Source organism: Osmia bicornis, chromosome 13, assembly GCF_907164935.1.
Source record: "Osmia bicornis bicornis chromosome 13, iOsmBic2.1, whole genome shotgun sequence".
In the NCBI taxonomy this organism is placed as follows: Eukaryota; Metazoa; Arthropoda; class Insecta; order Hymenoptera; family Megachilidae; genus Osmia; species Osmia bicornis.
This window is the reverse complement of record NC_060228.1, coordinates 3,192,322-3,219,445: the sequence shown is the minus strand read 5'-3', so window position 1 is coordinate 3,219,445 and position 27,124 is coordinate 3,192,322. Positions and strand designations below refer to the sequence as shown.

Here is a 27,124-nt window from a genome sequence, read left to right as displayed (position 1 = left end):
ATTAATAGTCATAATTTTCTCGATTAATCATACGCTCGATAGCGATGACGCATTGATTATTACTGATCTATTTGATCGGTTGCACGCTTCTGTTTCGCCTTCAAGGATTTTCATCTTCTAATACTATTAATTAGAAAATGCTTTCTATTAAGTTATCACTGATGATATATCAATTTATTCGCAGAACTATCAAAAATGATATAATAGGTGTCAATCAAAACGTGTTTTAAAAATCTATTTCTTTTTCTTGTTATTTGAAGTAAAGATCCATTGTTTATTGTAACTACTAGTCAGATATTTTTGTAACGGCCTGAAAAATAGAGGTGTTTTGTAAAATATTCTTCAAACAAACAATGCGAGTGAATCTATTGTTTATTATAATTAATATGTACATATTGAAGAGTGTAACAAAAAATGTTCAGTCAAATTCATCGATCTGTGCTCGATATATCTCTTGTCAAAATCTGTACCATGTCAAAATCATTTCTGTGATGTTGATATTTATTATACCATACAATGTATCTTAAATTTAAAAAAAAGATCAACGCCACGAAGGATAATAAAATAAAATTTGTAAATTTCCATTTGCAATTCTCTGTTTGCAGTGGATATGTTGAGCCTTTCTACCGCATTAGAGCAGTTCGATTCTCACGGGCTACGAGCACAAAACGACAAGCTGATCGACATTCCCGACATGGTGACAGTGCTGACGTCTCTGTACGAAGTGATAACGGCTGACAATCCAAGCCAGGTGTCTGTGCCGTTGTGCATCGATTTGGCCATCAATTGGCTCCTCAATGTATATGATAGGTGAGTGGCGATCAACGATCCTCGATGATGAAAATAATTCACGCTCTCCCGGTGCTTTGTATCCTCGCGGAATTACTCTGCAGAGATGATTTGTTACCTAACAGAGAAGAAATATAGATTTACCTGATACCAAACTGTCATCTCTGCGCATCATTGAAAGAACTGAAACTAATCAAAATTAATATCTCGTTCACAGTCAACGAACCGGTCAGATTCGCGTGCTTTCCTTCAAAGTCGGCCTGGTCCTGTTGTGCAAGGGTCACTTGGAAGAGAAATACCGATGTGAGTTCGAACGATGTTATTTCCTTTCCAAAAATAGAGAACCAAGCCTGTCTAACCAGAACACGATTACTTGCAGATCTCTTCCGACTGATCGCTGATCCAAACAGACTGGTCGATCAACGGAAACTGGGTTTGTTATTGCACGACTGCATCCAAGTACCGCGACAGTTGGGCGAAGTGGCGGCGTTCGGTGGATCGAACATCGAGCCAAGTGTCCGCAGTTGCTTCGAGAAGGCTGGAAAGGATAAAAATGAGATCGAAGCGGTGCACTTTTTGAGTTGGTTACAGCAAGAACCGCAGAGCATGGTCTGGCTGCCTGTGCTTCATAGACTCTCCGCTGCGGAGAGCGCTAAGCATCAAGCGAAGTGTAACATATGCAAGGAATATCCCATCACTGGATTCAGGTACTTATTTATTTCCAAATCTCATCTGATTTCAGAAAAATTACCAGCAGCCTTCTTCTTCTTCGATCGGCTCTATTTTAATTTCTCTTTTTAAATTCCAGGTACCGTTGCTTGAAATGCTTCAACTTCGACATGTGTCAGAACTGTTTCTTCTCGGGTCGTAAAGCGAAGAATCACAAATTGACGCATCCGATGCAAGAATACTGCACAGCGGTAAGATATACCCTTTATATCAATCCTCAGCCTGATATACCTGATACCAGCAACAGCGATACTCGTTTATTTCTCAGACCACATCTGGCGAGGACGTGCGCGACTTCACGAGAGCTCTTCGAAACAAATTCAAGTCGAAGAGATATTTCAAGAAGCACCCGAGAGTCGGTTATCTGCCGGTGCAGACCGTTTTGGAAGGGGACGCGCTGGAGAGTCCGGCACCCTCGCCGCAGCACAGTTCTCTCAGCCAGGACATGCACTCGCGATTGGAGATGTACGCTTCACGTTTGGCGGAGGTCGAACTGTCGCGTACGAGAAGCAACTCGACGCCGGACAGCGACGACGAGCATCAACTGATCGCGCATTACTGTCAGAGTTTAAACGGTGGCGACAACGTGAACGTTCCCAGGAGTCCTGTACAGGTGATGGCCGCGATCGACGCTGAACAGAGAGAGGAACTCGAGGCGATGATACGCGAACTGGAGGAAGAGAACGCGACGCTCCAAGCGGAGTACGAACGATTGCGATCGAAACAGACGCCTGGATCGACCCCGGAGGATGGCCACGGGAATAGACAGCCCGACTGCGACATGATAGCCGAAGCGAAATTGTTGAGACAACACAAGGGAAGATTGGAGGCGCGCATGCAGATACTGGAGGACCATAATCGCCAGCTGGAGGCACAGCTGCAGAGACTCAGACAACTTTTAGACGAGGTACTTCTAGATTATTTCATTATTATCTTCGTCGAGTGCAAAAGAGCTTATTTCGAATTGAATTGTTTAATTATTTTTTTACAGCCAAACGCTTCGTCGCCGTCGAAAACAGGCACGCTGCAAACTCGAAGCGTAACAGCATCCCAATTAGCGACCGATTCTCCAGCAAAGATGAACGGACATTATCATGATTCTCCAGGTATGTTAGATCCTCAAACACTATTGACTCTTAAATAGGACTAACTTTGGGACGATGAGCTACTGAGATAGCGACAATTTAAATTTCATTTGAGTTCAAATATCTTTGTTTACTTTTCACGTCATCATTTTACTTTTCTTTACGATGTAACCCGTTGTTTAAACGTCCATTTAAAATAGTTGGAACATCCTTCCCATGCTTAGCATACAAGGGATTTGAATAATATTCAATGCGGGTATTCTTGAAATCAAACACATTATTCAAGATAAGTGGGTATTAGGCATTTCTGTTGGCGCTGTACTAACTGCATATTAATGAACGTTTCACAAAAGTATCGAATACATTAGGATAAAGCTTATTGGTATGGGTGTATGGGCGTAGGTGGTGGAGGCTCGAACGAGGGGCGAGTGAGCAGTTTAGAGAGGCCACCACCGCCACCACATTCTCACAGCGTTGCCCACAACGTGGGCAATCTCTTGCACATGGCAGGTTCGTTTCCATTATTCGTGTAATCGATTCGTACGATCATCTTGTGTAGCCTAATTAATTGCTGTGTCGAACGTTCTTATGCACGACTCGTTTCTGCTTAACAATAACAAATGCTTTCCTGTTTTTTTCACGCCACAGGATGGATGTAAGGTGAGACTATCAACGCTTCTTTTCCTGCTGGAGTTTTATTTCTGTCCTGATCGTTCTTTAAACTTTTACGTTTGATCTCGTTTAACAGGCCTATCTGTGTTCATTAAATTGAAGACATTGAAGGACTTTGTTAATAATCAATTGGATTTTTCTAATAACTCCATTTGAAATTTAAATGATCAAAATTATGAAATTTTCAAATGGAATTCTATTCTAATTACATGTTCTAACACTCGTCTGCTAATCGCTTCTTGCCTCTGCGTGTCTAACAACCATGAATTCTCAACTGAAATATGCCAGGCACTCTTTTTGTCGTTCACGTATGCGTGCATGTGATCGATTGGAAAACCATAAGTCTGAATGTGATTTAAAGAAACATCCTCACCAATCGTGTACAAAGATTACTATAATCGAAGGAGGAGCAAGAAGGGAGATTGCAATTTGAACTTCTCTTTTAGGAGACTTAGGAAAGGCTGTCGGTGAATTGGTGACGGTAATGACCAGCGAGGACTCGTCGAAGAGCAACGGGCAAAGGGCACCACCACCGGCTTTCAAATAAACCATCCCCCGAATTATTAATTATCACGGCTATGTTCGGGGTGACGATATCCAACGATAACGACGAAGAGTAAATCGACTCGTTTCGATCGCGAATTTTAATCTACGAACATTAATCTTTATAATCAATGACCAATAAGAAGTCTGGCTCTAACGCATATCAGAGAGATTGGTATTATATCGCGCAAATGCAGGGTCAGGGGAGCCGTCACAGTGGTTTTGGGTATTTTATAAGTTTTGATATACAACGTTGTATAGCTAAATTATTATTGAATAAGACGATTTATTGGTTTGGCTTTGACGGCCCTCTGAGTGTAACTTTACTACATATTGACACGTCATATCATTTCAAGAAAATAAAGAGAGAAAAGAAAAAAGATAAAGCTAATCGTACAGCGATGAAAAAACATGATGGAAAATTCATGGAAATGAATCAGTTGTTATAATGCTTTCTAGTTAAAATGAAACTATACGAAAGAGGTGAACGACGAAGAGGAATATAATGATTATAAGAGAATTACGCGAAAGGAAATATCATTAACAATGCATGCAAAAGCAATGTATCAAATCACGTACTCTATTATAGATCGTAGGATATATTTACATACCCATTCTGTTCACTGCCACGGGCTCTTCCTCAACATTATAACATACACGAATGGTACATGTTATGTGATTCTAGAGGACAGGTGAAAGAGTAACGAAGATGATTGATAAATAGAGAGAATATACGGAATGTACGAAAGAAAAAATATTCGTAAGAGATAGATGATATCCTTTCCGATATAATTCGCATCGAACACCACCCGTACACACGTACATTACATGCATATCATTATACGTTATTATACATACACACGGTTACGTAAAAGGATACACAAACGTACACGTACGTACACACATTACTCTCGACTACACACACGCTGACGACATTTTTGTAATCGATAATAAAAGCAAAGCAAAGCAATGTGCATTATTGACTTCTCAAATTTATTTTTTAATCCGGTTAATCGATCGTTTTTTCATATTTTTTAATGGATTTTAGATGGCAATGTCTATTATTTAAGCCTGCCGGATGTTACTTATATTTAAGAGTATATCGATAAGTATCTAATTTACAAGCTGTAGGCTGTATTCTGATATGTAATAAAGTTGTCTAGAAAATAATCATGTACCTTGGAAGGTGTGCTCCTCTATCCTTCTCTCTCAGACGATGGTAATAATACGTTTTATTGTGAGACAATTACGATCGTGATAAGACATAATTAGGAGGATAATTATTTTCTAACGGTGAATTATTGTTCTTAGGTGCTGTTAGGAGATTCGAACGAGTATTGAAACCTTTAATTGTCAAATGGTTGAAAGTCCAACATTTCCAAACACCTAATAAAATAAAGTGATCAATTATTGATCATTTGATCGATGAACTCTCAGATCGATCTGAAGATCATCTGGATCGCAAGGACGCTACCTTGATTGGTTCCCTTCGATCTGGTTTTAATCATCCTTCGATGGGAACCGTAAGTGAACGAGAAAAGAAAAGGATCTTATGGTCAGGTACAATTTAAAAATAATACAAAAGCATCAGTATCTTGTTGTTATTAAAAGAAATAAAGAAGAGATACGTGTAGTCTAACAAATAAGCCAAGACATTCGAATACTGGTCGAATACCGCAAATGGCATTCCCTTGGCTCGAATTCCACTGACATCGACATTTTTTTAACGACTACACGATATTATTCCAAAGCGACTGCTTATTCGACAAAAATTAAAACCGAGATAAAAATACAAACCGCAATGAAAATGAAGTAGTTGAAACGATGCAGAAAAAATGAAGACTTTATTTAAAATAAAATTAGATAAACGATAGTCTGAATATCTCCTAATGAAAAACACCTCACTCGCATAACTTCTATTATCACCGACACGTGTACAGAGTTTCCCTTCTAAATATACGAGAAAACAAATATGCAAGTATAAAACGGTGCATCCCTGTGAAAATTGCATAGCAAAGGTGGTCTCGTCGAATTATCAGGTATTTCTGAAACACGCGAAGGAAGGTCCTTGCACTTAACACTGGTTTGCGTGCAGCCATCGGGGCTAACGCGTGCTGCACACGTATGCACCGGAGATGCACTCTCAGGTAGTTGCATAGGTGGCCTCGACCTTGGTGCATCGGCCCACGCAGTGGCGTAACGCACAGCTAAGATTCTAATTTCTTGTTAAACTAACAAGGAAACGTACGTCAATGTTAATCTCTTCAGTTTCAAATTATTATTACTGACCATTTATTCGCCTTAAAAATTTCTTTAACATTCTATTTCGATCTTGTTCGTTCTATTAATAAAAATTCAACCAGGCAAATCAAATAAAAGCGAAGTATTATCGTTATAGTTCGGTCTCAATGTCATCGAGCTATTTGAATATTATCAATACCGAACGCTTTCGCGTTGAATTATCCAACGTTTAATAGATATACGTTTCACGATTTCTAAATATTAAATAATATTTGCTATTTCAGAGGGTACGGTTTAGCGAATCGCTCGATATAGATGCGAATTCCGTTTATCAGCCACGATTTTGCAAATCATATACACGTTCGTAGGACTTGAGGTACGGTCGATTGAGTCATCGATACGTGACACGTATACGAAAATACGTAAGCAGAAATTTTAGTGTACGGTTGAGATCAGCGAAGGCCGATCGTAATCGTTCCCTGTTACGGCATGTTTCTTCATTGAACGAAAAAGGCAGGGTTCTTCGTTTTAACGCTGATAAAACAACTAATAAAATTAATAAACTATACAATTTTTTGTATTTGGAGCAACCATTTAGAATTTGAACGAGTTCAATTATCATAGTATCGAGGTGCAACTATGAGTTTATTTCTTTCTATGTTATGGAATATCAGAAAAAGAGGAAACGTTTCATACAGACTCTCTGAAAGCTGTGCAAGGGGAACTCGTTATTAAAGTGAGTTCCATGCATTCCTCCTGTTACGGCGATGCTTTTCTCACGGGGCATTGAACGTCCTTAGAAATACAGTGCATACTTTTCAATGCACCAACGTGTGCAGAAATTTCAGAGCAAATGTTCTATCGGTTTCGTATACTTCCGCAAGATTGCAATATTATTTCCTGTGTTTCATTTGTTAACACCTTGAAATGACGAACGTTCTAATACTTTCATGAACGACTGTACTATTGCTTCTTTCTCTATGAATCAGTTTTTTTAGAGAAATGTAAATTGTTGGCAAGTGGATTGGAAATTTTGTGCGGTTTATTCAGGGGAGATACTATGGATGAAAATGTATACACAGGTAAAAATTTCTTGTCGTTCCATTGGTAGTTCCGTTTCCAGAACGAGTTCTCGTCCTAAAGTAACAGAGGGGCTCGAGAGAGTGGTCAGGATAAAGGTAGAGGAGAGATTCTATAGTTTGTATTCATCGTAGGATTCAAGACTGAACTGGTATTCTTTTTCAATCAAACCAGGTGTTCATTTTCAATTGATTTATTATTTTCTTTTATTGTACAATCATCGCTTAAAAATTACTAAATTACATTGAGTTAATTAAATGTAAAATTTATTGCATACATTTAATGATTTCAAGTTTCGAGTAAGAATTGGAATTCTGTAAAGTAGAAAGCATTATTTTTATGATGAATTTGTTGATACCGCGATAAGACTATCGTGTCGCGAATCTTTAAGCCTTTCGAAACGTAGCGAGTGCCATTCACAAAGCTCATCAGTCTACATCTGGTGTTGACGTCATCGGTATACACAAATCAAGTTGGTCATATGGTACAAAATTAACAAAGCAGCGATTATAAAAAAACGTAGCTTATTCAGAAGACCGCTTATCGTTACCCGTATATGGCTCGCCCGTATACTCGAATAGAAATTCTTCACTACTTTCGTTATTTCATTCTTTCTGTCGAACTGTTGTACCAAATACATTTCCTTTATTAACGTCGTTATTAATAATCATGGACATTTCGAATTCATAGAAACATAGGAAAGTATTGAAATTAAAATAGTAATCGAGGGCCTCCTTGCAGACAAACTCCTCCACTTCAAAAATCCATAAAAATCCTCTAAGTTCTAATACTGATTTTTTCAAATGATTTGCAAAATTTTGTGCCATTTATCGTGGGCATTTAAAATTCATAGAAGCACAGGAAAGTATTCAAATTAAAATAATATTCGAGGGCCCCCTTGGAGACAAAATCCCCCACTTCAAAAATCCTCTATGTTCTAATACTGATTTTTTCAAATGATTTGCAAAATCTTGTGCCATTTATCGTGGGCATTTAAAATTCATAGAAGCACAGGAAAGTATTGAAATTAAAATAGTAATCGAGGGCCCCCTTGGAGACAAAATCCCCCACTTCAAAAATCCTCTAAGTTCTAATACTGATTGTTTCAAATGATTTGCAAAATCTTGTGCCATTTATCGTGGGAATTTAAAATTCATAGAAGCACAGGAAAGTATTGAAATCAAAATAATAATCGAGGGCCCCCTTGGAGACAAAATCCCCCACTTCAAAAATCCTCCAAGTTCTAATACTGATCGTTTCAAATGATTTGCAAAATCTCTAGCAGACGCGTACCTGGGTCTCACCAGGTAGATAGATGAAGAAACGTTTCGGCAGGAAAGCGGCTCCAGGAATTCGTCAGAGACGACGCCTGACGTCACCCTCGTGCCAGACTGGAGAACGGAGGTCACGTGTCGTGGCGTCGGTCGAAAACTCAATACTCAGCCAGTCTCGAGGCGACCAATAAGCGTCGGAAGGACTCTCGCCGATCGGCACACGGTTCCCGAGCGCGTCAGTCGAGCCGCGACCGTTGAACAGTGAGTATCGTTCGCGTGTTAATCACCTTCGTACAAGTGATTCCCAATCGCAGTAAATTTGTTTGGAAGGTTTTTACCGGCGAAGACAGTCAAGGATCACACCATGGCTAGTAACAGGGCGACCAAGTCAGGATTCGCAGCTGAGGCACAAAGAAAGGTAAGAAATTAATTTTATTAATATTTTCTTTTTTAGTCGGTTAACACCGTGACCTAGTACGCATCCCTCGAGGAATTCGACCTAGTGAGGGTGGCGGCACATGCGCGCTACATGGGGTTGATTACTTCTGATGCGTTTCATTTTATTTTATTTTTATTATGATTGAAGTATGACTTTGGATTATTGATTAGGAAGGTACAATTAATTTTATTTCTAACTCCTTGCTACGGTCATCTTTCCCAGAAGGTGTACACATACGTTTCTATATAAATAAAATTATTTTATTTTGTTTCTAATTTTTCTTCGGATATAAAAATTAATCACTTTCTATCATCGATTATTTAATTTTTTCTTTGTTATTTGGAAACTTCTTGAAATACAGTAGTTATCTATAATACGTGATACATACAATTCACAGAAGGAATCCTTTTTTCTGTTCTGTTTTTATGCAGGGATTTAGAAAGAGGAATGTACACTTTGTAAATGTTGTGACGCTTTATTGTAGCTCGAACATCGAGACAATTCATATGTTTATCTTGGTACCGTGTCTACGTGCCAGTTAAACGCGTCTGTAGATTACAATACCAGCGTCAGAGATATTCCATGACGCTTATCGTCGAGTAATCCCATAAGTAATTAGAATGCAGAGTATACAGGAACAGGGCTGGACACAGGAAGATCGTTACATCAGTACCGCGAAAATATTGCGCAATTCTAAAAATGGAGTGTAATTAAATTTGATTTATCTGCCTCGAAGGTGACATCGAAAGTCATTAAAGTTTGTCGATATAAAATATTGCCGAAGATCATAGTGTACGTGACTGTAGATACAATTTGTCATTCCAATGGACTACACTGTATGTTTTCATTTACTTATTGGATTCCTCTGCGATAAGCAAGTCACGGAAATCAGTCAACCGAGAGAATAAACTGGCAAAATTGTCGGAAGGAATTCCATAGCAGTAATAACTTCTACAATCTTGAAAATATTTTGTAGAAGCTTCTGCTGAATAATCATAATTCTTCCATTTTATTAATTAACGTTCTTCAATTTCACTTTGTAATTTTTGAAGGATTGTATAATTTTTATTTAGTTCAGAATTTCTGCCCCAATATTTTCAAGAACTACATTGAAACACAGTCTTATAATTTCCAAATTTCTTCAAATTGTGCTCGAGTTAGATAAAATAAATAAATCATCCTTTCTAAGAAACCCGTAGCCACGTAGATTCGTTCGGGAAACGGTATCAAAGTTAGATAAGACTTGTGCAAGCAGAGGATTCACGTGAAGATTATCAAAGTTTTCATATGCCAGAGGAGTGTCCCCCTTGAAAACACCTGAGATAGAATCGCGTTTCCGTCGAATTCGCTCGGAAGTCGAGCTGCGTTTTGCTCGCAACAGCTGCCAGGCGATCCTTTCTTTTCGTCAGGGGAATTAAAATGAGACCCAGTTGCCAAAGAAGGGAGCGTCCCTCACGAAACCCGCTGGCCATGGTACACTTCTTCCTTAGGTTACCTCACCTTTACCTTCCCAATATTTCCACGTTGCCATGAAATCAAATTTTATTTTTGAAGCGACTTTTCTAAAAGTCTAAGCAACAGTACATTATGCAGTATTGTTGATGGTTCATTCGTGATTTCTTGAAGGGATATTCTTGTTATTTGTTAATGATTTTTAAAAATGTTTATATAGTTATTTTTATTGAATCTTCAGCTTTAAATTCATTTGCTACATGTGTTATATCGAGATACTTTTCTGTCATCAAATTGTGTCAGACTAAATATGCTTCAAAATTGGCCATTTTGTACTAAGAAATTAATGAATCTTTTATACAGTCTTTTTTGTGGAATTTTAAGCTTTAAACTGATATATCATAAATGCTATTTTGCGACACTTTTATGTCATGAAATGGTCATTTTAGAATTTGAAGTACAATTAGTACAACTAGCCTTTCTGAATTTTTACAAATGTTTAAATCCATTTAAATTTTCAATCAATTTCATAATTAACTGTTTGTAATACACTTTATAAAAGATTCTCTGGAGAAATCACCATGCACCATTAACAAAAATCAGGTCAATACTTATCAAAATTATGATGTAAAATATTCGGGTCAGATAATGATGAATAATGCTGTTGGTGATTGAACAGAGTTACAAAAGAAAGAAGGCAGAAGTAATATCAAACAAGGGGGAGAAAAATGGGGCAAAACACAAGAGGCTCGTTGTACAGAGAGACTCGTTTTCTTTTTCTTGCTCGTAAAACAATCGACGAGTACCCAGACCCGAAGGACGCTCGTTATGGCACCGGTCGAGAAACGTATGCTCATTATAAAGATACGCTTATCGTCAGTGGAATGCAACGGTTCGTTCGTCGCCTTCTGTTGTTGGTATCCAACGATTGGAAATCATTCTTCAGAAAAGAAAATCACTGATGGAAAAAGAAAATTTTCTTTAGAATGAGCCAAGTCTCTTAACCCTTTACAACCCTTCTGATAGATGAGACCCCTATCTCCTTACACCAATGGTTGAATTATTATAAACGAAAGTTTTCTGACCTACTTTTCGTACAGCTAATTAATTATCAATTTGCATATAATTATTTCGCTGACAACTGCAACGCGACGAAAGGTCAATGATAACATTATCAATCAGTTGTTTTCTGTATCTGCTGGGTCAATGGGTGCAATGATCCTCTTTAGAAAGGAATTTCTCGATTATCGTACGAAAACCAGCTTAATTACTTGGAAAATAGTTGTATGAATAATCAGTTCTTCTCTTTCCTATGAATCATAGAATTGTGTTGATAAGTTTGTACTAGTCATTGTTTTGTGGAAATGCTTTGAATTCATCGTTATCACTTTCTGTTTCAAAGTCTCACTGTGAGTTACGAAGAATTTTAATTATTGACTAATTATTATATCAAGGACTTTTATTTTAATTGAGAATTTTAAGATTTATCGTAACGAATTTTATTTCTATTTATATTGAATATTGAATTTTAGACTGGAATTCAATTTTCTGCTAAAATAAGATTTTAAGAGGGAGAGCAGGATTTATTTTTGGGAGGACCAGACCAACCCTAGCCCCTACCAAAATTCGGGACACCCTTCCTCTTGGTACACATATGGCGCTGTTTTCGAAAATTGTTATTCCAATTCGATTCTGTGTATCTTCTCGCACGGTACATCATATGGGAACGATGCTTCGTTGCAAACTAGAAATAACAATTATAGCCACGTGTTTCCGTGAAGATCGCGCGATGAATACATGGTATTATGCTCCGCGTCTAAAAATAGGCGTGCTTCATCCCCATGGAGAGGATATCTGTATTAGCCACCGGAAATACTATAAAGTGGTTTCCGTTTTAGGAACGAATTGCTGAAGAAACTACTCCAGGAACGCAGGCTTCTTACTATTTTCGTTCGTCTACTTAATCGCCGATTGACGATTCTTCCGGTTTCTTCCGCTTATTTTCAAGTAATTTCCCTCATCGCTTCTTCGAATCTCCGCTAATTCACAGCGGAAGATTATAAATTAATCAATTTCAATGATAAGCAAAGAAATTGATAAATTATTAAAATTTGCAAAAGAATTAAAATTAAAAGAATTAATTTTATTCAATTTGAAATAAAAATTTTTCTTATATTTCAAAATTGAAATACTTGAAAAATCCTGAGATTCTTCCTGTTGATTCTTATATTCTTGTAGTCTAGAGTCGCGAAATTCCACGTACGGGTTAGCAACATATAAATTTGTACACAAATCATTAGCTGACGCGCGAGGCCAAGCATGGCAATAGAGGCGAAGGACACCGCGTATGCAATACAAATTCAGTTAAGCAAATCAAGATACAAGTACAGCGTAGTGGAATTCTACATCTACGTTTTGCTCGTATTTATTTGCGCGAAAATGTGCAGAAACATCATTCTCTCAGTAACTCTGATTTCATTATGATAAATTGAACGAGCCTGACGATGAATTTTTAATAAAATCTACCGACAGGAAATCTTGATGTAATCATTGATACATAATTAATCATGCACTTCCTTGTGAAACAGTTCTTCCTTTTATTGGAATTCTTTAACCATACAAGAGGATGCATTTATTTGGTTTAATGGATCGTTGGAAAAAATTATAATTCATCAAATGCAATGCATATAAAGGAATTTATTTTCTCTCTTCGAGCACGTAAATGTAGAATACACCGAGGGTGTAAAATTCTAATTAGTAAATTTTAGCTCTTGACGATTGTCTATCTATTTAGCACAAATTACCTTGGAACCTTTAATTATGAGATTTCAAGATCCTTGGAGCAAAGTAAGGCGAAAAAGTTAAGTACAAGACTCTGAGGTAACTTTCTCTTAACAGTGAGTCACTGAAGCATAGCTTCTTCCTTATGTCATATCCTCGTCAGCTACGGACATAAGTCAACTTTAATTACCTATCGATCGTGTCAATGATTTATTACTTAATCAAACGACAAGACTCGCTATGAATTTGTCAGTAATTAAGTAAGAATATAATTTTTTGAAAGCACCGGTTTGAGTAAATTGGAAATTATTCCTCTCGTTCGTAGAAGATGACCGAATTGCAAAGTCCTCAAGAAGATCCTCGACATGGTCCTCCCCTTCATGGTCTCGCATTCTTTCAAATTAACAGTCTTGAATTCCCACGAGAACGAATTTCACGGTCGAGAGAAGCAACCATGAACTTCTCTCCCCGTGATCTGAAATATACGTTTCTATCGAACGAAATCTTATGTGCTCGTTAAAAGTCGCATGAATATTAATGAACAGATAATCACCTCTTCCCACCGACAATAAAGAAGAAATATCTGTACAGATTTTTTAATTATTCACTTGCATTATCATACAAACGTTTCTCGATCAATCTTTGAATTGTTTGTAAAGAAAAAAGGAGAACAGAGAAACTTTCCTTGGGAAGGAAATAAAATTTCATAATTAGAAGATCCTGGGAGATATTAATTATCCAAAAATGAAAAGTTTTATGTTGACCTTGTAAGTAAAATTTGAAGAAATCCAATAGCTTTCGAGTTATTTATGAAAAATTAATTTTATAGAATTCATAATCAATTTTTAAATTATTTAAACAGTAAAAAGAAAAAGGATTAAAGAGGCTTTCTTTGGAAATGAAACTCCATGATTCTACAATATGTCCACACCTCTTTAATTTTGTAAATGATAAAATTTTGCAATTATAAATTTTCAAATAGAGTTAGTTAATAAAGAAGGAAGTATATTTAAGCTTTGATGTTAGAATCGAAAGAAACAAGCGCTTGAAGTAACACGGTTCGATAAGCAGAAGTAATACGAGCTAATGGTCGGTTCAACTGGTTTATAAGATCAAACAAAGTGGCAAAGTGAATAAAACCAATGTTTCACGGCGATTGTATAACCGTGTGACGTGGATGCGAATGACTATGTTCAATTTACGAAGTTCCACGGTGGCTTTTACCTGTTCTGGCTTCATCTCGTTTAGAGATCCTTATATGGTCGACGACGAGCGAGCTACCTTCGAGGTAGCTCACATTTGAAAACGTTGCTTATTCGTGTGGATAAACCATTCGCGAATCATGCAATTCCGAGGTCTTGCTAAGTGGGTCAACGATTTTTCTTAAATGGTACGTGTTCGCCATTCGTGAAAAATGGATTACGCTTTTCATTGATCAATTCATTAGCTAATTCAGTGTCTAACTCGAGATCTTAACACTTGACCGCCACAGTGTAAATGGAGATTCGTTGTGGGACGTATAATTGAGATAGGTATTGAAACGTATTGATCTAATTATTAAGAATAGACATAGTTAATTTTCAAATTTCAAGCTTTCCATTTATTATTTTACATTATTTTTACAATAGTAGGTTTATGTATTTCTTCTGGATTTCACTAAAAATTATACTTAAACCATAGTAAAATAAATAAAAATGGTAATTTTGGAAAATATAATAATGGAATGCTTATAAACTTAAATACAAATAGTTGATCTACTGTACAAGGCATCTAAAAGGGTCAAAATGTCTTCTTATCTCGATCTCGTGACATATTGGATCTCCCTCGTAATTGGATTAACAATCGAAGACAAAAAGAATACTAGAGCGAATATTACACAATGCTGGAATGTAGGTCGATCCATTCAACTTAATCCACGATAAGTTCCATTTTTTTGTTAAGAGACTTACGTACCTTTTTATGGTGGATCGTTAACGCAAAGCCTTATCCCTAGATCGTTTCAGGAGCAAATCTGTCATCAGGTTTCGCACCGATATGGAAACTGGTCAAACGAGGGACGATTTTAAATGCAGTTATCCTTGCACTCGTGATCAAGGTGAATCGATGTAATCGATTTCTCTTTCCTTATTTTCCTTTTGCCATTCCACCATTTGATACGAATTGCATATATCAATTTAAGACGTTTCAATTCATTTTACTTAAACCTTATTCTTCCAAAAAATTACTTATTTTCACTTAGGCACCGAGGAATACTCGACACCAATTTAACTTTCTAGAAATTGCTATTTAATAAAATTCTAATACCCCTTGTCGTTTAATCGCGATCTTTATAAGTATTAGCTGTTGACAACAATCGCTACTGAACTGTTTTATCTCTGATAAGGAATTATCATTCTTGGATAAAAGATCGCTTGTTTTAATTAGCAATTTCTTGATGATCGAAATCAGGTTACTTTTCTACTTCAGCTATAAATTGAAAATCTTTCTTTATTTTTATAATAGAAATTTTCAATTAAATTAATTTCCACAATGATAAGTTCAGAAGATGGATTTCCAACTTATTGATCTAATTGATTAAATTTTTCAATTCAATTTTACGATCAATAAATCCATGAAACTTCTCTAGGTTTTCATTCTTTTCCGCTAAATAAATTCAAAGATGATTTTCAGCAGCTGTTCCGTTCAATCAGATCAGTATCTCCAATCGTAAGTTGATTAACAGCGTTAATTCAACGGCCAATAAATTAATTAAACTCGACTCGGTGTAATAAGGAAAACGATTTCACTGGTGGCAGACAGTAACAGCAATTCCTTCAATTTGTCCGCTGGTTCATTGATGGCCAGCCCTCTGACCCAGTTTTCATGACCGTGAACGAGCGAGCACGCCATTAAAAGCGTCGCTGTCGCAAGTGTTAGTGAAACACGAGGCGATCCTTTAATTGCAAACACTTGCTTCGATAGCTGACACGATCTTCTCCTCTTGGAAAGATCCGCGACTGCTTTAGACAGGATGATTCATAAAATGAGGACAGAGTTTCTTTTTTCGTATGATGCATCGATGTAACTAGAGCCTGGGTGAACTCGCTCTCCCTAAAATATTTAAGACGAAATGCAATTTACCCCCTGTGGCTCGGGGGGATCAGAATACGGCCACGGTAACCCCTGTCTGTCGTAAGAGACGACTAAAAGGGGGATGCTTTACTTACCTATACTCACCTTTACTTACCGTCTATTAAACCTTCCGAATCGATATCGGTAAAAGTCAGTTGAATTTTTATATAAGAAACTTTATTTCCCTGGAACTGCTCTTTTGTCAATAGTGCATCGGTGCAACGATGCAATTTACTTACAGAAAGTCGAGTAATTCTTTTGAACCGATATTAGTAACAGACAGTTGAATTACTGTGTAAGGAACTTTATTTCTCTGTAACTGCACTTTTGTAATGGTGCAACGATGCACCGATGCACTTTACTTACCGAAAGTCTATTAATCCTTTTAAGTCGATATTGGTAACAGACAGTTGAATTTCTGTATAAGAAACTTTATTTCTCCTTGACTGCACTTTTATAAATGGTGCAACCGATGCACCGATGCACTTTAATTATCCGAAGTCTTTTAACCCAGAATTTTGAAAATTGAAATGAAATATTGTTAATATAATTGATTGTCAATAAAATACCGTTTGAAAAACTTCATCTTGATATCAAAGTTAGGGAAGATAGTTGAATTTAAACAAGAGGTAAGCATAATTTTTAAAACCATTCAAGCTGGAACAAGAAAAAAATGATACGGGATAGGGCTCAGCTGTAAACCTGCATAATTTTCAACACAATAGGGCCCACCACACCCTTCGAACTTTAGAAGCCTGCTCGAGAAGAGCTGGATTCAAGTTCGCTTGGTATGCAGTGGAATTTATATAGGTATATAGACGACACACCCTAACGTCCTTAAACTTCTCATTTTACCTTCAACTATATCATAAAACGTAGACTATGGCATTCTTCAAATTTCGCTTAACAATAAATCTTAATTTTATGCATTGGATTTATAGAGAATTATCATTTGTTTATGCAAATGTTCTGATGGTTCTACGAACTGAAAGAAATTACCAGTATAATGTTAAGTGAAATTAAGTGATTTGAAGGCTGCTTCCATAAGTGTTTCCTACTACGCTTCGTTCCACATGGTCGGCCAAACCATCGAATATTTTTCGCGAACCGCGTACACCTCGTTAGCACGCGTCACTCTTTTTGCCGTTAATGAAATTATCGTGCGCTTACTTAATACCTAAATATAGAATTCGCATCGTGCTCTACATTGGAAGTTTATATCACAGAGATAGTGAACGCTGTTATCGTTGTACATTTAAAAAATAAATGAGGAACACTTGCGACAACATTAATACTCCCGTCTTCGATTTATTATTTAAAGTCTTTCGAGTTACCATTCTAGGATTAACAATCAAAATTATTTATCCTATGAGCACGTTGCAATTGCACATGCACATACTTGCCTGGCGGAGGAGGTGCAATTTCAACAGACGCGTTCGGTGAAAGTGAATACCTTTAGCGTGAAACTTCTTTGCTTACTGTTAGCCATTGTTTCTACGCTTCCTGATTTATATATTAAAAAAGAAACGAAATAAAACTTTTGTACTGTGATTTTATTCAGACCTCAAGCTTTTAATTAAAATACCATAAATGCATTTTCTAATATATTTGTGTTATCAAATTTTCTTATCCATTTGATGTAATTAAATCTGAGATTGATATTGAAAAGGTTAATTGGTATCACGTGTACACCGATAGTATAGAAAAAATTCAGAATTCCTGGTCTCTAAATTACCAGACGGACGCCAGATCGCCAGTATATTATTCTAATTGCATGCACACGATCAAGACGCAGCACGTTTTACGAGGGGACACGTGAAGTACATCACGATCAAGGCACCGTATGCCTAACGGAATATGCATATTGCACCGGGATGAACGCGACGGTCCACACTTACGAACCTCTCCTTTTTAGGTAGCCTTTACGTGAATAACTGTGCGCCCATTACGCGTTCTCCACGGCTCTTCATGGACTTTCCAGTACACGAACGTCGAGTTGCTCTTACTGTTACTATAATCGTCTTTTATAACAGATTTTGTAACAGGAATAAAAGTCACTTTAATTTAAATATTTAATCCTAACACTTAAAAATTTTGCAAATTGGTTAAAAAAATATTTGAAATAATAAAAGTATGTCCTTTATCATCGAAAGCAAAGAGAAACTGCTATATCTTTGAAGACTTTCTCAGCGATAAAACAGTAGGTGGAATGGCGTTGTGGCCTTTTCAGGTTGCCGTGAAACTTTCTCCGAAACGATGCCCACGTTGACGGGGAAGATTTCCGAGGCACCTCGAAGAAACAACGAGCGATGTGTGTTCAAACAAGTTGGGTCAGTGACTCCAGTGATGCTCGTGTCACAGACCCTACAGGATGTGTTACTTGGATCACTGGTACATCGTATAATTAATAACAAGCGGTCACTGGTGGCTCGTGCCCCTTCGTGCTTAAAAGATTGACGAGGATCTCGTGAAACCCTTCATCAAAATGCATGCAACATAAAAAAGACATTTCTCAAAGAAGTAGGTTTAACTTTTCTGTATGAGAAACTTTATTTCTCTGGAACTGCTCCTTTGTAATGGTGCAACGATGCACCGATGCACTTTACTTACCGACAGTCTATTAACCCTTTCTAGCCGATATTGGTATATTGTATATTATTAAGAAACTTTATACAGTTGAATTTCTATATGAGAAACTTTATTATTCTGTGACTGCACTTTTGTAATGGTGCAACGATGCACCGATGCACTTTACTTACCGAAAATCTATTAACCCTTTTAAACCAATGTTGGTATACTGTATATTATTGAGAAACTTTATATACAGTTGAATTTCTATATAAGAAACTTTATTATTCTGTGACTGCACTTTTGTAATGGTGCAACGATGCACCGATGCACTTTACTTATCGACAGTCTATTAACCCTTTCTAGCCAATATTGGTATACTGTATATTATTGAGAAACTGTATATACAGTTAAATTTCTTTATTATTCTGTGACTGCAATTTTGTAATGGTGCAACGATGCACCGATGCATCGATGCGCTTTACGTAGGTTTAACAGATTTCTCTTAAATCTGAAGATTGAAATAATTTTAGGGGTATAATATTTGTTCAATAATTTCACGAAGCAGTAATATTATTTCCACAAAATTTTATGGAACATCAACTGACCAATCGAAAATTCTGTTTCAGATCAACAGTAAATACAGCGAGGAGCTGGCGCAGGAATGTTTGGAATGGATCAAGACGATCACTGGCGAAAATATAAACACCACCGGGGACATGGACAACTTCTATGAAACGTTGAAGGACGGAGTCCTTCTTTGCAAGTAGTTAGACACTTCTTAAAAGAACATTCTAGTCGATAAGACATCTCTGTTGTTCGGTGATTAATCGTTGGGTTACTTTTTCAGGCTGGTGAACGATATCAAGGATGGATCAGTGAAGAAAATTAATAAAACTACTCTAGCTTTCAAGTGCATGGAAAATATTAACGCCTTCCTTGAAGCTGCAAGAGCGTTAGGTGTACCCGCCCAGGAAACTTTCCAGACTGTTGATCTATGGGAGAGACAGAATCTTAATTCAGTTGTAATTTGCTTACAGTCTCTTGGTAGAAAGGTATTTATATCTATATAAATTATTTTTAAAAAATATTAGGATCATACTTTTAGGAGATACTCTATTTTGAAGCGTTTAATAATAAATGAAGTTTGACAATTTTTTGTATAGTTAATTATTGAAAGTAAAGTTTTGATCTTTTCAGAAGATATAGTTATAACTTTTATCTTTATATTCAAATTTTGATCAAGTAAAAATTTTCTAAGTTGACGAAGTTATTCGCTAATTTCAAAAACAAGAACTCTACAAGAATTCATCTTCATTTATAGAATTTCTATCATAGAAAATGTTACAGTGAAAAATCTTAAATTAAATTACTTTTCAGGCGGGTAATTTTGGTAAACCAAGTATCGGACCAAAGGAAGCGGACAAAAATGTCCGCAACTTCACCGAGGAACAATTAAGGGCTGGACAGGGTGTGATTAGCCTACAGTATGGTAGCAATAAGGGTGCCAATCAGAGTGGCATTAATTTTGGGAACACTAGACATATGTAAATCCGTTCATCGAATAATTCAGTTTCACTCATTGCTCTTATTTACTTTAATCTTTATGATGAGCTAGACTTATGAAGAAAATTTTGTTGTACAACAATCCTTCTCGTTGTGGTCCAACTTAATTCTAAATGGTGCACAAAATGCATCCTCCGAATTGTTAGAGGATAAACCAGATGACTTTATATTGCATTTAAGATAGAATTAGCACGGTACGTTGTCAAATTTTTATACCTTCTCGGATAAATGAGCAGTTTCACAATTATATTTATGCTCAATAATAAAATTCGAAAGTACACCTTAGACAACAATACGCACGCGGTTGATGTATTGTGAATTGTTAAAAATACCGATCGATACTTTAACAAGAGAACAATTTATTTACAAATATAAAAAAAACAAAGGTATATTGTTATGCCAGGTGGCTACGTATTTGTTAAATATTACAAATAGATTATAAAACAGAGTTACTCGTTCGACTTGCTACTCTGTTACTGTTACTATGAAATCCCTTACGAGTTACAGTGTAACCAAATTATACTTTAAAATGAAATTCATGTTGCACGTGAGACGATAATTATTATAATTATTGTATAATGATAAATGATATATAATTACATTAAGTATTTTGTACAAATATTTTTTGATGATTATAAAAAATAATTTTTCATAATGTATTGATAACATGAGTTAATAAACAACCAACAAGTCAAAAATTAAAGGTTTCAATTTTTCTATAGAAAGTCTATAGGTCGTACATTTTAGCTACGGGGTCCTTGAAACCACAGATAATATTTTGTCGGCGCGTAGAATCGACGGGGTCCTTGACACCCCAAGATGATAGGTCATGCAGAGTCGCCGGGGTTCCTGACACCCCAAGATGATAGGTCGTTGCGCAGAGTCGCGGGGTCCCTGACACCCCAAGATAATATTTTATCGGTACACAGGGAGAGTCATCGGGTTCCCTGACACCCCAGATGCCATAATGTCGGTATACAATCAGTGTCAACGGTGGTTCGGGGTCCCAAGCACCCCGAATGGCATAATATTGGTATGCAAAAGCGTCACTAGTGCTGCGGGGTCCCAGAAAACCCGTCTGCCATGATGTGGATATGCAATCAGCGCCGATGGTACCTCGGGGTCCCAGATACCCCAGGACGATATGCAGACAGAATCTACCGCGCAATTTACATCCCTGAATTCTTTTCATCCCTACATTCTTTTTATCCATACATTGCTTACATCTCTTCATCCCTTAGATTGTGGATTTCGCGCAGTAAAACTTGGATTTTTAGGTTTTACTCATAAATAAATAAACGATCCTCTCTTGTGACTAATTATTTTTATTTATATATAACATGTTTACACAGATTTTATTATTTTAAACTGTACATACATACTGCATTATTTAATAAATAATAATAAACAAATTGCTCATCTCATGAAAGGATAATAGTCCAATCCCGAATTATATTTAAATTTGTATTTATCATTTTTCTGTTTCTTAGCCATTTCCAACATTTTTTGAACACTAGGTCTGGAACAAGAAGGAACACATAAAATTTTTGTAAGATGAAATTGAATGCTCTTTTATAAGAAAAGGTAGGTGATTACCTGTAAGGTGGGGGCAATAATTCTTCAGCAAATGTACATTCTACTTGTTCTGGTTCATTCTGTAGATATACATTTACTCTTACAATACTCAAATTCCTTTTAGATTCATCAATAATTTTATCTATTGCGGCTGGCGGAGCATCAAAGGCAATGAAGAAATGACTGCAAAATAAAAAATCATAAACATTATAATAATAGTATTACCTTTAATGACAAATTTAAAACAAATTCATGATAAGCTTACCCAGCTTTTTTGTGAACTGCACCATGACTTGATGTTTTACATGGAAGTTCCTTATCGCCCCAATTCTCAAGTTTTCTAATGAATCCTCCTGTTTCAAATATCGAATTTGCCACATTCTTTAAAATAGTTGCATATTCAGCCTGCAAATAGAATTTGTTGTCCATTTATATACTTTATGGTACAGCAAAACTCTTCTTGTTTTTGAAGTTACTGAATTAAACAATAAATTAGGGAACATACAATTTGTGATTAAATAAAATAAAAGGCAGGACTGAATTGTTATTAGACTTTATTATTACTGATAAAATATCTACATTTGGGATAAGAAATAGCAGGTTAAATAGTTTTTAAATGAAACGTATGAAACACTGTACATTACAATTACAGAATTACCTTCTTTCCGAGCCGTAATAATAATGGCATTTCATAGGTCGGCATATTTGTAAATTTTTATTTTAAATAATTAAATAAAATACACTTCAAACGTACTCCTTCCTAATAAACACAACTTAGTACTATAACCTAAATTACAATCATGGATGGAGTACAATACAGACTAGAAACCCTTTACTTTTAGTTTCTTTAACTATCGGCAGGGGGCAGTGGTAAAAGATCGGGGTGTTGTATTCCTCAAGGGATGATAGGTTCACCCAAACTGGGTGAAGAAGAGCAGTGAAGACAGGCTGATTTCACTCTTTCCTCAACTCTAGATATAACAGCTCCACCGCCAAATCTGGTGGAGCCGTCAAGGCCGCAGGCGTCCGGAGTTGGGGCTCCGGGCGCCCCTTTGCATGCGGTCCGAGAGGCCGGCACCAGGTGCGACCCCTGGTTCCGGCTACAGGGCAAGCATCACGGGGAGATCACAGTTTTGATCTCTCCAATGATGAACCCCTTTTTTAGTTCCAGTGCCGGTCGTCGTGGGGTTTTAGTCAGTAGGAATCTGACACTCCCCCGCCGACCACCCCCAGGGGTTGGCGGGGGGTCTTATGCAAGATTTCCCCACGTTAAATATTAAAAAAAAAAAAACTTTACAGACACTGATTTGAGTAAAAGTAAGTTAACATTAGCCAGCTGGATGCGGCACGATTATCAACCATTCGACCTAGAGCGAAGTGAAATCCTCTCATTCTTATAGCGGCCGCCGAGGAATGCGGATCTACTTGCGAAACATATATATATATATCGTTATTTTATTTCCTACGGTCATTTAATCCCTGTATCCCGTACATCACGGATGGTCTTGCTTCCATGCATCTTTTACATCTTCGCATCCCTTACATCTCTGCATGTATTACATCCTTGCATTCGTTACATTTCTACAACCCTTACATTTCACTATCCATTACATCATGGCTATTCTTACATTCCTTCATCCTTTACATCTCGACATCCCTTACATCACTGCATGCCTTATATCCCTGCATTCTTTTCACCCCTACATTTTTTCTCATCCCCACATTCTAATCATCCTTACATTCTTTCCATCCCTACATTCTTTTCATCCCTACATTCTTTTCATCCCTACATTCTTTTCATCCCTACATTCTTTCCATCCCTACATTCTTTTCATCCCTACATTCTTTTCATCCCTACATTCTTTTCATCCCCGCATTCTTTTCATCCCTACATTCCTTCCATCCCTTCATACCTTTCATCCCTACATTTCTTTCACCCCTTCATTCTTTTCATCCCTACATTCTTCTCATCCCCACATTCTCATCATCCTTACATTCATTCCATCCCTTCATTCTTTTCATCCCTACATTCCTTTCATCCCTACATTCTTTTCATCCCTTCATTCTATTCATCCCTACATTCCTTAGATCTCTACATCCCTTATATCTCTGTATCCCTTACATCCTTGCATTCATCACACATTCGCAACATTTTTATGCCAAATCGTGCAAAATTTAGTTCCTTTTCTCGCCGCTAGAGGGCGCTGATTTGACTTCGAAATATTAGTTCAAATTTTTTCCGCTAGGGGGCGCTGTATTTTTGAGATTTTTCGCGAAAATCTCGGAAAAATAGCGCCCCCTAGCGGCAAAAATGTGAACTAAAATTTCGATGTCGAATCAGCGCCATCTGGTTTTGGAAAAAGGAACTAAATTTTGCTCAATTTTTGGCCCTCTAGCGGCAAAAATGCGAACTAAAATTTCGATGTCGAATCAGCGCCCTCTGGTTTTGGAAAAAGGAACTAAATTTTGCTCAATTTTTGGCCCTCTAGCGGCAAAAATGTGAACTAAAATTTCGATGTCGAATCAGCGCCCTCTGGTTTTGGAAAAAGGAACTAAATTTTGCTCAATTTTTGGCCCTCTAGCGGCAAAAATGTGAACTAAAATTTCAATGTCGAATCAGCGCCCTCTGGTGGCGAAAAGAGGAACTAAATTTTGCAAAATTTCTGGCGAAAAACTACTTATCTTTACTTACCTTTACTCGAAGCAGTCTTTGTAATATATTTATTATAAGGTTTGCAGGGATATAAGGGATGCTGGGATGAAAGAGATGTAGGGGTGAAAAGAATGTAGGGATGAATAGAATGTAGGGCTGAAAGGAATGTAGGGCTGAAAGGAATGCAGGGCTGAAAGGAATGTAGGGATGAAAAGAATGTAGGGATGAAAAGAATGTAGGGATGAAAAGAATGTAGGGATGAAAAGAATGTAGAGATGAAAAGAATGTAGGGATGAAAAGAATGTAGAAATGAAAGGAATGTAGGGCTGACGAGAATGTAGGGATGAAGAGAATTTAGGGATGAAAAGAGTGTGGGGATGAAAAGAGTGTAGGGACGAAAAGAGTGTAGGGATGAAAAGAATGTAGGGTTGAAGAGAATGTAGGGATGAAGAGAATTTAGGGATGAAAAGAATGTAGGTATGAAGAGAATGTAGGGCTGAAAAGAATTTAGGGATGAAAAGAATGTAGAGATGTAATTAATGCAGGGATCTAAGGGATGAAGTGATGTATGGAATGTAGGGATGAAAAGAATGTTGGAACATAAAAAATGTGGGGATGAAAAGAATGCAGAGATATTAGGCATGCAGTGCTGTAAGGGATACAGAGTTGTAAGGCACGCATGAATGTTAGGGTTGCGCGGATGTAGTGATTTAAGGGTATTCCTCGCTTGACCCATAAAGGGGAATAAATTAATACATAATAAGGAAGCGTGCGTCTTGACCCATGAAGAAGGATAAAATAATTAATAACTAAAATGTGCATGGTTTGGCTCATAAGTGGAGATAAAATAATAAATAATTGGAAAACGTGGGTCGGGACCCATAAGGAGTGATAAAAGAATAAATAAAAGATATGGCCCTTTGATGAGCTTATTTAATAAGCGAAAAAATGAATAAGTTAACTTAAATAACTTCCGAAAGAAGATTAGAAGAGTATGTATGTTTAACAGGTTGATCTGCATCCCACGGCGGTCGCTAGAAAACTGAAGAGATCGCACCTCATTCAGAGTTATATTCCTCATATTAACAAGTAATTACTGTATTTTAAGTTTGATTTTCATGTACACTGTGTTTATAAATTGTTAAAGATAAAAAGTTATTGAATGTTGTATATATAAATAACTGTGAAAAAGTTAAGTACATCAAATAAATAAAATGAGAGAAGAATTTAGTCATAGTCATTAAATAAATTACTCAGAAGGGAAATTTAAGGGATGTAAAAATGTAAGGGATAAATAACTTAGAAAAGACGTTAGGTACATTGAATAAATAAAATGAGAGAAGAATTTAATCATAGTCATTAAATAAATTCCTCAGAAGGAAAATTGAATAAATTAAATGAATAACCTGGAAAGAAATTTAGAAAATTACATAATAACATTGCTCTTTTAAAATGATTTATTTATCAAAGCGCATGAAGTGAATACAAGTTTGTCAAACAATTATTTTAATAATTTATCGAATTTGTGCTGATTTTGATTGGTTTCTGAAAAAATCAAACCAAAGGGAATCAAAATTGTGGTCTCGGTTGTAGTGCGAGGTATGATAAAAGATGGAATAGTAAAACAGGCACGGCTATCGAGTCGACTATGTTCTCCACATGCAGATTTAATCTCACCTGGGGGTGTTTGTTACCCCCAAAATAATGACCCCTCGAGAACAATGGCATGTCCAGTCTTGTTGGATGTGTAGTCACTGTCAACAGACAAGAGAAATTCTTATAGTAGATGTTAAAACACATGCGCATACTTACGGTTTGGATCTAGCGAAAAGTACTAATAAAAGCTCGCGTGAATCGATTGCATGCTCAAGCAGCTCTATTTTAGGCAGCCATTATCAAGATCCTGATATTACGTTTTATAGAAGGACTCAGCCTTCCGTTTGTTTGTGGCGAGATTGTTATGAAAATGTTTAAAAATTATAAAATTTCTATTATATTAAAAATATGTTAACCCCTGGAAGACGAATGCTTTTTATAAAATCAATATTAATACTTCATAACAAAAAAAAAGGAATTCTTTAAATTCAATTACAAAATTCAACAATCGTGAAGCAACGAATTCTAAAATAGCATTTACTAACAATTAACAGAACTAAATTTTGTCTTACAATTAGAAAGGAGTCAACCGAATCTCAAAACTAATAAAGATACAAGTAAATTTATCGCGACATTTTCCGCAATGAACATCTAGACTCGTTGTGTATTTGCAGAGAGAAGAATTGCACAAGTTATCTTATCACAGAATTTCAGGTACATAACTGTGTGTTCCATGAAAGTTGAAGTACACTGTTGTTTAAGTAAATTGTTGTCCTTTACCCTAAAATCGTTATGTGAACCAGGTACGATGTATTCCTTTGTCTGCAAACTGGTGGTGATTTTGTGAATAGAAAATCCATTTGGGTGTCGTTTTCTTGAGGTGATGAATAAGTAGTCTTCGAGTATTCCCTTTTGTCTCGTTTCATGTTTTGGAGGTAATATTCGAACCAAAAATCGTGTTAGTATAATA

General features: G+C 36.6%; 3 protein-coding genes across 8 annotated transcripts in view; 2 read left to right on the top strand and 1 right to left on the bottom strand.

Annotated features, from left to right (window-relative positions):
• LOC114875061 (dystrophin) overlaps nt 1-4,988 on the top strand; it is a 351,419-nt gene extending 346,431 nt beyond the window's left edge. For all 6 annotated transcript variants that reach the window (XM_029184958.2, XM_029184959.2, XM_029184956.2 and 3 more), the window contains 8 exons: nt 606-810; nt 1,007-1,092; nt 1,169-1,496; nt 1,598-1,709; nt 1,787-2,425; nt 2,510-2,624; nt 3,006-3,113; nt 3,722-4,988. In XM_029184958.2, the coding sequence (XP_029040791.2) occupies nt 606-810; nt 1,007-1,092; nt 1,169-1,496; nt 1,598-1,709; nt 1,787-2,425; nt 2,510-2,624; nt 3,006-3,113; nt 3,722-3,822 (1,694 nt within the window). In that variant the 3' untranslated portion in view covers nt 3,823-4,988. The remainder of the gene's footprint in view (nt 1-605; nt 811-1,006; nt 1,093-1,168; nt 1,497-1,597; nt 1,710-1,786; nt 2,426-2,509; nt 2,625-3,005; nt 3,114-3,721) is intronic.
• Nucleotides 4,989-8,564: 3,576 nt separating this feature from the next.
• LOC114875054 (myophilin) lies at nt 8,565-21,033 on the top strand. Its single transcript, XM_029184935.2, has 5 exons — nt 8,565-8,674; nt 8,744-8,831; nt 19,394-19,530; nt 19,615-19,819; nt 20,145-21,033. The coding sequence occupies exons 2-5, from the start codon at nt 8,778-8,780 to the stop codon at nt 20,313-20,315; spliced, it is 567 nt and encodes a 188-aa protein (XP_029040768.1). The 5' UTR covers nt 8,565-8,674; nt 8,744-8,777; the 3' UTR covers nt 20,316-21,033.
• A 641-nt stretch (nt 21,034-21,674) lies between these two features.
• Nucleotides 21,675-22,715, bottom strand: LOC114875040 (probable 28S ribosomal protein S6, mitochondrial). Its single transcript, XM_029184903.2, has 4 exons — nt 22,564-22,715; nt 22,171-22,310; nt 21,927-22,088; nt 21,675-21,849 (listed from the first exon to the last, which is right to left on the bottom strand). Exons 1-4 carry the CDS (start codon nt 22,606-22,608, stop codon nt 21,747-21,749), a joined length of 450 nt encoding a protein of 149 aa, XP_029040736.1. The 5' UTR covers nt 22,609-22,715; the 3' UTR covers nt 21,675-21,746.
• Nucleotides 22,716-27,124: the final 4,409 nt, after the last annotated feature.